The following is a 12274-nucleotide window of genomic DNA, read 5'->3' as shown; positions in this document are numbered from 1 at the left end:
AAATTAGAATTATGTAATTAAAACACTTATAATTTATTGTAAGATGCATTTTTTTTCTTAAAAATAAAATTATTTAAAATTAGTTATCAACTGTTCCAAATTAACTATTTTCTTCACTCAAATCAATGGTTATTTCCACACCTTTTTATGCGCAGTCCAAGTTAGAAAAGTCTCTCTATGAACGTACATCATCTAACAATGAAGATTATGGATAATAAGACCCATCTTAACATCTAAATTGCATTATCTAGAAAAATTAAATTGTTTAAAATAAAAATGCTGAAAAATTATTTTATTAGTTCAGTGTTTAAAATTTAAATTACTCCTACATAAAAGTGGTTTGAACTAGAAATGTCAAAAAAAAATTGTACCTATGAATATCTGCAAAGAAAATTCGTGACTGTTAGAAAATGGATATTGAAAATGGATACCGACAGGTAACGAGTACAAATATTTTTTTATATGTACATGTTAACAGGACGGTACAAGTATCATAGTATCTGTATCCGTGGATATTCATATCCGCTATACTCTAATTTAAATTAAAAAAATATATTAAAACATTAACACATTGATTTTGAATGGGTTATTTATTATCAATTGATTTTAAAAAATTTCCATTTATTTGTAAGCTATCATTCAACATATCTAAATAAATTATTTTCACTTTATTTGAAATTTATAAAGACAATGCATTGTATTTTTATTTAAATTTATGGTTAATTTTTTATTAAATATTAAATATTTCTTTTATAAATATATGTAGATACCTATGGATATCCGTAAATATTAAAAAAAATGTGCAGGTAGAGACAAATATTTATCTAACCATTAATATATGATAACTACTACCCGTATCCTATCCACTTCATTTTACTTTGAACAAAAATAAACTATAAATTATGTTATTATTTTTAGGATAGTAAATGTGATTTAAGTTATACTGTACTATTTTTTTTTTATCGTATGCAATTTCTTTTTAGCTCTTTTACTGTTTACATCATTATATTCAACAAACAAATTTCTAGTTTCTAATATTTCTAGTTTCTAATATTTAAGAAAACTATCTTTATAAACCGAAAGTGTTTTTACTATATAATTTTAATTATAATTTTTTAAATCAAAACTTCAAATACTTTATAATTATTTCTATATATTTTTATTTTATTTAATGAAAATTTATAAACAATTCTATTGTATAATTATAATATTATAAAAAATTAATTTACAAAACTTTATGCTTATTTCTATATAAACTGTTAATGATATTACAAATACGCACATGAGTTTGTGTTTTCACCGCTAAAAAAAATGAAACTTACATAAAATATTAATATAAATAAAATTTACAAAAAAAAAAATGTAATCTAACCTTACAAATAACCTTGGTTTTGGTCTTGTAGGAGATTGTATAACTTAACAAAAACAAAATTACACTTTGATTCTTTCTCTCACAAACTTTCCAACTAACAAATATTTTATCTGTTTTAAGGAGAACGCTAACGCATGTATTTAGGATATTAATTAATAAATAATTAATGTGTATTCATTTATTACTTTTATATTAAAAGTGAAAATAACTAAATTAATTAATTAAAATAGTATAAATATATATATATAACACATTTTATAAAAAATAATACTTTTAAATTATTAAATAATAACTTTCTCATATAAAATAAAAACTTTAAAATTTTTAAGATTTTTATTAAAACTCAAAAATAATATTTTTACTTTAGTTTTTTTTTACAAACATTTTAGATATTTAACATTATTTATAATTTATTTTTATGTTAATTTAAAATTTTTTATATTTAATTATATTTAATTTTTAACAACATTAAAATATTATTATTTTTAAATTTTTATTAATAAATATTAAAAATATTAAAAATATTGTATAACTTTTATCTTTTAAATAAAATAAAATTACATCAATAATTATTAAATTATATTTTACAGATACTATTAATTATCCTTAACCGATAAGACCGATTAACTTAACCAATAGACATCCATTAGCATGACCCACATAAAAATCTTTCCAACCAAGTCTCCTGGATGAAGAAAAGGAGCAAAAGATATATATTGTTTTTAATTTCATCCCTTTAGGAAATCAGGCTTGTCAAAGACAGAAGATAAATTGAATTGAATTGTATTCTTTTTATTTTTGATGGTGGAATGCTGCTCAGAAATTTAGGTGGTTTGAGATATTATTAGATGCTTTATATATTTAAAAAAATAATGAGTATATTATTTTAATTTAATGGTATTAATTTTTTTATGTGATAATGATGTTTTAAATTATAAATTAATAATTTGAATTATTTATATCAATTTTGAATATCATCGAAAGACATAAAAGAAATAGTATTATTGTATTAAAAAGACTAAATTATGAGTTAGTTTTTTCTTTAATTAACTAAAAAAGTATTTAGGGAAACTAAAATTCATTGTGTTGTATTTAAATAATTAAACATGTAAAAAATTGGATAATTCTTTTTCAAACATATTTTAGAGAAATGTTTAAAAATAAATATAAATAAATAAATAAATAAAAATTCATGGACATACAAATTAAAATTTTCACATTACATTCCATTATGGTTGAGTCGCACTTGCCCCTTTGACACACCTAAGTGAACACGGCTGGGTCAATCCGGCAATTAAAAGTTTTAAAGTGAACCTTTCCGCAGAAGAGTTTTTTGCTTTTTCACAAGCAAATCTAGTCTTTTTCAACTTTGTTATTATGATATTTTATATTATTTTTTCTCTATGTTCTTCATGGTAGAATGGGGACAAAACAATCTTATTTACATTATTGTTCTCTCCTTTACTTGGGTTTTGTGATAGTCTCCACATTGAAGTGCTTCAAACCTCAAATATTTACATTGTTGTTTCATTTTGTTCAACTTCAATGTAATCAATATTTTCGAATTCTTTATTTTTGTTTTAAATACATTAAATATATAACCAATAAGAAATAAATATGAAAATTTGGCATCAATATGTCTTACTTATGCTCATACGACTGGGACTGCAATCACCACATGTAGATGATCATGAATACAAAGATGTGTTTACATCTTTATTTCGTAGGTGCTTATCGTAAACATAAAAGTTTTATAAGTAATACACAAATAAACTTTACTAAATGACCTATCAACACCCTCGGTCAGTCCTTTGATCATGCGGCCCAATGATAAGCGACTGAAAGCCGTTCACTACAGGTGGACAATCTAGTGAGTTTTTTATATGACAATTTTTCCGGAATGATTTTAGGAAACTCACAACCGAACGGTCCGAGGAAAAACAGTCAAAGGTTGCTTGCTACGGCCGGTCAACTATAGGTAATTGAAAATCAAATTGGGACCCCTCTTGATGTGAGTGTTGACGAACATCGACCATGATTTGTCATTCTCATCCAACTATGTAGGTACAAGAACATGGTCTCTGTGTAAGATGCCCAACAGTAATTACTTTAAAACTATAAATAGGGAGTCAAAGTAAGTTGATTAAAAATTTTACTTTATATTTATTACAACATTAATTACTTTCACCCGAACAGATTTAAATTGATTTAAACATTAGAGCCTTATCATTAAACAGATATTCCAATCGTCTAGACAACTAAACCAAAAAAAAAAAGAAAGGAAACCGAACAAAAGAAGCTACAAATAGAAGAGAGCTAAAATAAATTAAGTATTTTAGATAAGCGTTATATTCTTATACCAAAAACATAAACTTTTATATATATATAAAATACTTATGAAACTAATGCTTTTATATTCTTAATAATCGATATCTTTCATCATGAAATTTTAAAGTTTATAGGGATCAACAAGTTATGTCATGTCATACTTACACATTTATCTCATTCTCCACTCTAATTGCATCTTTTTGAAGACAACATGGAATATGGTAAGGTTTTGTTCTTGTTACCAACTTATCGATGACCATGGAATACACAATACAAAATAACAAAAGTTGGTATCTTTTCCATCAATAAAAAAAAATGTTTGTATATTCTTTCTACTGTCTCTTCGTATTTTTATTTTCTGAATTAGGTAATATTTGTCCTATGAATTAGGTAATTCGTTTTAAATCTTTTACAGTGAAGATGATACGTGAACAAAATAACTTTTGAAAAAAATAAAATAAAAGAACTACATACTAACACGTGTCATATTTATACGTTAGTATTAACAGAAATATGACATAATTAAATTACTTTTTCAAAATTGAAACTTAACGGAAAAAAGAAAAAAACTTACTTTAGACTTTTCGATAAAAAATTGAGAATAAATTACATATAAAACATATGGAACATAGTTAAATATGACATTTTTTAGTTTAACTTTTTATTTTTATGATAAGAATCGGAGTGTATATTTTTTATTGATTTTTTTTATTAAAAATTAAAAATAGATTATATTAATATTTAATTTTTTTTAATATATTTTGAAATATCAAAATTAATAATAATCAATATATTATAAAAAAATAGTAGAAAAACAGCAAAAAATAATTTAGCAGAAAATCCAATTCTAATAGTTGTCCATCAGAATTTCCAAAAGCTATAAGCAACAGACACGTGGGTGCAACAGAGCGAGACAATGGTGACAACTGCAATGGGTGTTTTCGTCATTTCGTACAATGGCATTAACCAATCTGTCCACATGCATTATAATGCACTCAGAAAAGTGCAACGCACCGTATTTCCATTCTCTGAAGCCGTTTTGTTTTAGACGCTTCACTTTTTGTGGTTTTCTCTCACAGCAATGGAAACTGAAGGAGGAGGTAAGTGGAAGATACTGTTACCCGTACTCTTTCTCTCTCTGATCTCCACCGTCCGATCAGCATCCGCCTTACGATTCCGATCGGTGTGCGGTGCGGCGGAGAGACAGGTTCGAATGCCGGAGGGTGCAGGCTTCAAGATTGGGCTCTTCGCGGACCTGCATTTTGGGGAGGACGCGTGGACGGAGTGGGGCCCACGCCAAGACCTGAACTCCATCAACGTCATGAACTCGGTGCTCCACCATGAAAATCCAGGTGACGTCACGTTACCGGTTACTGCATTCACTCTTTACCTCACACACACTCTCTCCTGGTTAATCACTCTTTTACCTCACACACACTTTCTCATGGATGAATATCTAAACATTTATTAAAATGAATTTTAAAAAATGAAAACTAAAGTGAATAAATAATTATAAAATAATTTCTTTTATAAAAATAAATAACAAATATATTATATCATACAGAAATTAATATTTAATGACGTGCTTTTTACATTAAAAATGTCACAATAACAGCGATTTTTGAAATAAAATATTGAATGAATGAAGAGTTTCTAATAATATATGAAAATGAAAATTAGGTACATGTATTCTTACTATCATATTTGAACGATTTTAGTATTTATCAGTAATAATGTTTAATATCAGAACAAAGTTTGAAAAATATTTATAAATTCTTAAATTTCCATAAATAGAATAATATTCTATAAACCTTTTGTTGTATTAGACCTTGGAGGTTTATTTAACAAAGGATGATGGATTAATATCTTGAATCCAAGATCGAATGAGCGGTGTAAAATTAAATAATTGACTAAATTAAATATTGTTTAGAAATAATTTACTTTATGGGAATATTGATCAGTGGAAGAGAAAATCTTAAAATTGGGGATCTATTCTTATAAAAGAATATTGCAAAAAAAAAAAACGTATAATTTATTAAATGTTGTTTTTTACAAATACTGCATGCAACGTTCGGTAACTAAATCATGATATGCAGCAAAGGAACTAAGGCATGAAGTTGTAAGTTTAACCATGGATATTATTGTAGGGTTTGATAGGTCTCATCGCGAGCTTTATGCTGGTGTATACACACACTCTTTTAGGGCAACTGGTTCTTTTAATACCAAAATATGGTGTGTGTTTTTTTCTTTTATGAAATAATGTAATTTGTTAGAATTTTCATATTTTGAAAATTTTATAAGATATGGGTAAGTCGTGTTTCGTACACATGACTTTAATTTATTAATTAGGTGGGATACAAAATTGTATGTTATAAGCAAGAATGTTTTTTAATATTGTATTGACAATTATTGTTAGTTGTAAATGACAAAAGAAATGAACGACTATGACAAACTACAATTGTAATCTTTAAAAATAATTAAGATTCATAAAGTATATATTATTTATCTATTTTAAAAATAAATATTAAAAACTAAAAACAATATTTTAAATTTAAAAGAATAAAAATAAAAGCAAAATATTTTACAGAAACTAAACAAAAAAATCACATATTTTATAAGAACTAAAATGAATAGTTGAATTGTTATACAATAAAAAATATTTTTTTCAGTAGGAACGAAAATCAAAACTTGCTTTTATTTTAAAGAGACTAAAAATATCTATTTTCAAAGATTTATGATATGATTCTTATTCTCTAAAAAAATTAAATTGGACCTTATTTTCTAGTGCCCATTAACTTTTATTAAATTATATACAGAAAGACAATATATAATGCATAAATTCAGTTTTTTTCTTATCGAAGTTTATTTAAGATTTCGAACTATTCATTGTAATTGAAAAGTTGTTAACACAATCTTAATGATAGTCTGTAGTTGTGAATAAAGACTTATGTAAAATGATTTGAAACTATAATAATTTCCTTAAAAGATTTTACACTTTAAGAAACAAGTTAAAAATATTCAAAATTTGAATAGCAGGATAGTTTAAACAAGATAGTATAAAATCTGACAGAAAATTACTTATACCACCAATGAAACATTATTCAATCTGACATGAGATCGACACAATTTTCTATTTAAAATCTTAGAAGAATGAATTTATGAGTCTTCAATGTTATATAATATTTAACTTTCTTATGTTTACTGATTTAGATTTAATGTAATTTCTAGCAAGGAAGTCTCTTATGTGGGTTAGGCTAATTTGTAATTAGTGTTTTATCTATCTAATAAATTCTTCTTTAAAAGAACCATAAATAGTATGAGATAGTTGTTGGAAATTAAATGTGAGTTTAAGTCTCACTTTGAGTAAAAGTGAGAAAGTTGAGTAACATATAAAGATCAAGATTCATAAATCCATCACCTTAAAGTTTTGGGTTAATAGTAGTATCAATCCCTTATATGTGGGTTGTACTCATGTTTATTGGTGTTGTATTTCTCCGGTGATTCTTCCTCGAAACACTCAACAATAGTTAACCTTAATGACAAACAAAATCCATTACCTTATTTTGAGTTGAAGGGATTATGTCTCATTTTCTAAATATTCATCATTTTGAGCACCAGTGAGCTTCAAATTTCATTAACACCAAGTTCTAATGAAGTTAACTATGTATGACAGATTTGGTGATATATCTTGGTGATGTCATCACGGCAAACAATATAATGATTGCAAATGCAAGCTTGTATTGGGATCAGGCAATCTCCCCAGCAAGAAATAGAGGCATACCATGGGCCAGTGTATTTGGAAACCATGATGATGCTGCATTTGAGTGGCCATTGGAGTGGTTCTCTCCACCTGGCATTCCTCCGATTCACTGTCCTCAAACCACAACTTCATATTCAGGTACCAAGTATTAAGTAATAGATAATGTTGGCATGAGTCTAATTTACATATCGGATAAAAATAAAAAAAGTTGAACAATATATAAAGAAAAAGACACACAAATCCATTAGTTTTAGATTTTTGGTTAAAAATAGTGTTTATTCCTTAAATAGATTGAATTCGTATTTTATTGATGTTGTGTTTCTTCGATAATCCTTTCTGAAAAGACTAATCACCATCACTGGTTAAAGTTAATCTCATTATTGTGATAAAAGAATGGTATAGGAAGATTACCATGTGAATGCTCCCTAAAGACCATATAAGATGTAATTTATTATATGGTTACATATATGTTGGGAATGGAGAATAGAATATACCTGATTTTGTTTCATTGTATCTCTCATGCTGCTCATACGATTAAGTTTTTGAGATATTTTCGGTGAAGGGCATATTCGATAAATTTCAGGCGATGATGAATGTAGCTTCAAAGGAACAGGACGATTGGAGCTGATGTCAAATGAGATGAAGCACAATGGATCATTTTCTAGGTATGGCCCAAGAAATCTTTGGCCAAGTGTATCCAACTATGTCCTTCAAGTTTCATCACCCGATGATCCACCATCACCGGTGGCTTTCCTTTACTTTCTTGATTCTGGTGGTGGTTCGTATCCAGAACTCATATCCAATGACCAGGTAGAATGGTTCCGGAAAAAAGCTGAAGAAATTAACCCTGACTCAAGGTAAAATCGAAGTGCACGAAACCATAAGTTATTTTTGCTTTAAATAACTTCTTACGTGCTGTTCAATTAAGCAAGTGAAATGTTTGAAGAAAGGTGTTTTCTTATTTCTTTTCTTTCTGCTTAATCCAAATGAAACATATTGCATGACAGAGTTCCGGAGATTGTTTTCTGGCATATTCCAAGTACGGCTTATGAGGTGGTGGCTCCCAAGTTTGACATACGAAAACCTTGTGTAGGGTCGATCAACAAGGAAAGTGTTGCTGCTCAAGAAGTTGAAACGGGTATCATGGATCTTCTTGCCAACAGAACTTCTGTCAAGGTAATGTCATATCCAGTATGCTATACTTGTCAAATTCTCCAGAACTATCTGTATGGAACAAAAATAAAAAATCCTCAAGATCCTAGTTATTAGGTTTGAACCAGCAGATGTGTTTGCTCAATAATTAAATTGTTGATTTCTTTGATTCCGAAAATATTGTTTGGTTGTCAAATAAGTCCTTTGGGGTTTGTTGGCGGAATTGTCTCAAGTATAGAAGTTTTTCTAAAGAAATTATGGAGGTCTGTCTTGCGAGTGAGTTAAAATTTATTGAAAATTCAAGTATGATTCTAAGTTTTGTATTGAGTAGACAATGAAAAAATTAAGCATCATACAAGTAAGAAAACCCATAAACCTTAAGGTTTTGATCAAAAGTGATGTCGTTTCTTTATATGAGAATTATACTCTATCTCATTGATATTATATCTCCTTATGATCTTTCTTGAAAGACTCATCAGTGATATCAAAGTTAAAGATTTATCTTGGTAACCGGTCTAGACAAATTTTTATGTCAAAAGTTTTCTTGACAGAGGATTAAGCACGCATGTCCCGTTGTTAAGTACAAGTAGGGATACAAAGCTTAACACCACCATATAAGGAAGACGATCTATAAACTCATTGACTTAAGAAACACCGATGTGGATTTGACTCGTATCTTATTAGCATTATATCTCGCCTAGTGATCCTACCTCAAAATTTATCAAAACCTTACAATGTTAGAATAAATGATTACATATAATGCACAGAAAAAATGCCGTAATATGTGATAATATAATGAATAGGTTTCTTCTTCTTACCCATGGATATATATTAGCCATTGTGAGATAAAGTAAAGTTTGTTGTGCCTTTTGTTTGATTATTTATTTTACATGTTGTGGTCCTTTTGTTTTGGTTCTATTTTGTGAACTGCTTCTTGTCTGAATCTGAAGAAAAAACTATCAATGTTCATCTTATATTTTCATTTTTTGTTGTACACAAGTATAGTATGGGTTGAGATGTTCATTTTTCATCATCATCATCATCATCATTTTTGTTTGCAAACTTTTTGTTTTGACAAGCTCAGGCAATTTTTGTTGGACACAACCATGGATTGGACTGGTGCTGCCCATACAATAAACTGTGGTTATGCTATGCTAGGCACACTGGTTACGGTGGCTATGGAGATTGGCCTAGAGGAGCACGAATTTTACAGATCAACCAAACACCATTTTCTCTTCATTCTTGGATAAGGATGGAGGATGGTCAAGTGCACAGTGAAGTTATCTTGAGTTCAAAGTTATGATCGATGGATACAAACATGATACAAGATATTTGTTTGTTAAAATATGATAAATATATAACTATTATTGTATATATTCAAATTAAAATTAAATATATGTCAAAATAAAAAATTATAAATTATTATTATTATAAAAATATTATTGCTTTATAAATTAAATATTTTATTAATAAATATTAATTAATAAATGATAATAAAGTATTCTAAGATACGTTCAAACCAACAAATACATACATAAAAGTGCAGCTGTAAATTGCAAACGAACTCATGGCAATTATCTAAATTCTAATATATCAGATTATTCGTATTTGACTAATGGAGAAATTGGATTTATTTGGTGATTTAAAAAAGTATGTTTAGGGGGAGAAAACAGAAGTATGTATAAACCGATTTTAACCTATAAAACAAAATTATTCTTTTTTTTCTCTTAAAAGATCGGGGAGAAACTTGTTTAATCTATCTCTTATCATGATAAATGTTTAACACTGTGAAAGTCCAAATCAAAGTAAAAATGGAGAAAGGTAGTCCATGATATTCTAACAAGTTTGTGTAGTAAGGGAAAAATAATGTTTGTTTTCAAAAACAAAATTAGTGAAATTGAATGCTACTTACCAATTTTAATTGTTGAAAAAGACTCGCACACACCGAAAGAATATGCAACATACTCTCTGTAGTGTATTTTGTATATTTCATCGGAGAATGAACTATTATTTAGTCAATTACAAATCAAATTAAATTTTAATCTAATCTAATCTATTATGTTATAATAATAAATTAAATCTTAGACATCAACTAAAATAACAACTAACTTAAATTTAATTCACCAAATATAAAATATTCTATCACTTTGTTAAATAAAAACAACTCCATAATATAAATATTATCTAACAAAATTAAAAATTATCCAACATTAATTACTACTAGTTATTATGTTTCTTTTTCTCTCATATGCAAGATCATATTATAAGATCATTTTCAAATGACAATTATTCAAAAAATCAACTTATATAGAAAGAGAACAACCTATGCTTATAATTGCTTAGAAACCCCAATCTATATTAATAGATATCATATCCAACAAAAACATGTTATGAAAATTTTAAAATATTCTCACATACTTTTCTTTTTAAATTCTCTTACGTTGTTTTATAAGAACGTAAGAGCAAGAGAAGTTGCTAGAATGTATGGCTGTTGATTTTATTATCCAACATACTTATGTTGTCATTTTTCTTTTGACTAAAGAAGATGATTGGTTGACCCATAATTTCATGTTTTTTATTGCATACGTTCATCATGATGAGAGATGAACCAAAGTTCATTGCCATGATCTATAAACTGATAAAGCAAAAGCAGTGTTGTATTAAACTCATAAACCTTGATGTCCAAATGATCTTTAGCCAAACCAGAATATAATTCAGAGAGTTCAATGAACTTTACTTCATAATCATAGTCTAAAATAAGTTTCCAAGTTACTAGATATTATTGTTATTTTAAAAGGGTATATATAATTCATGAACTTTAACTAAGAAATAAGGCACAACATTAATGAGAGATTGCTTTTCTGGTTCAATTAACATGTTTTCTATGTCCCAGTGCAAAGAAACTCACAACTCATGTAACTACATAAAGCAATGTTTGCTCAACTTTTCTTAATAGAACACCTTGTTGGGACAATGAAACAACACCAAAGTCACCTTTTTTTTTTCTCATTTTGTTTGATAACTCGTGGAAAAGTATTAATTTGTGCATTCATGACTTTTATTTCCATGCATGGACCACCATAAATCAGGCTTTTTAATTCTTTCTGATCAAGTCAAAAACGTGCTTACATCAAGTACACTGGGCCCAAATTTGTGTACAAAAAATTAGACCAAGTTATATCATACCCTCTCTATTTAGACAATATACTCACATCCATTTTTTTTTACCCTAATAAAAAAAAATTCATATTGTTGTTTAGAGGTTATTTAAGTTAATATAAGATGAGTCCAGATTCTTTATTGGATTTTTTTTTATGTTTTCAAAACACATTGATGTTAATATATTGAAAAAGTTTTTAATATATTTTAAAACATTAAAATCAATCTTTATAAATATATTTGAAAGACATAACAGAGAAATACTATTAAAATCCCATGGTGGACACTACAAGTCTGATGATAGAATGACTGTCAATCAACATGCATCCAAGATATTGTCTACTTTGGAGTATGTGTTTCGTCATGATTTTGTTCTTAAGAGATATCGTAGAGGTTGGACGGAAAAAAGGATATTTAAACCGTCTTAGTTTTAGACTTCGACTTTTCAACGATATGAAACTATTGATCGCGATAGGAACATAATTGCATTTTCATATCTAAAG

The 12274-nt window shown here is 27.4% G+C and overlaps 1 protein-coding gene across 1 annotated transcript; it reads left to right on the top strand.

Annotated features, from left to right (window-relative positions):
- Positions 1-4711: 4711 nt before the first annotated feature.
- PAP16 (purple acid phosphatase 16) lies at positions 4712-10049 on the top strand. The gene is made up of 5 exons (XM_028079663.2): positions 4712-5052; positions 7374-7598; positions 8044-8317; positions 8468-8636; positions 9697-10049. Exons 1-5 carry the CDS (start codon positions 4782-4784, stop codon positions 9913-9915), a joined length of 1158 nt encoding a protein of 385 aa, XP_027935464.1. The 5' UTR covers positions 4712-4781; the 3' UTR covers positions 9916-10049.
- The last annotated feature ends 2225 nt before the right edge of the window (positions 10050-12274 follow it).

Source organism: Vigna unguiculata, chromosome 7, assembly GCF_037176805.1.
Source record: "Vigna unguiculata cultivar grain cowpea cultivar isolate G323 ecotype 2 chromosome 7, ASM3717680v1, whole genome shotgun sequence".
Taxonomy (NCBI): Eukaryota; Viridiplantae; Streptophyta; class Magnoliopsida; order Fabales; family Fabaceae; genus Vigna; species Vigna unguiculata.
Note: the sequence above shows the minus strand (reverse complement) of the source record. Positions and strands in the feature narration are given on the sequence as shown.

Coding starts and splice junctions, on each gene's coding strand:
- PAP16 (XM_028079663.2), top strand. CDS start 4,782: ATGGAAACTGAAGGAGGAGGTAAGTGGAAGATACTGTTACCCGTACTC. Junction 7,599..8,043: donor AACCACAACTTCATATTCAG/GTACCAAGTATT, acceptor GATAAATTTCAG/GCGATGATGAATGTAGCTTC. Junction 8,637..9,696: donor CCAACAGAACTTCTGTCAAG/GTAATGTCATAT, acceptor TGACAAGCTCAG/GCAATTTTTGTTGGACACAA.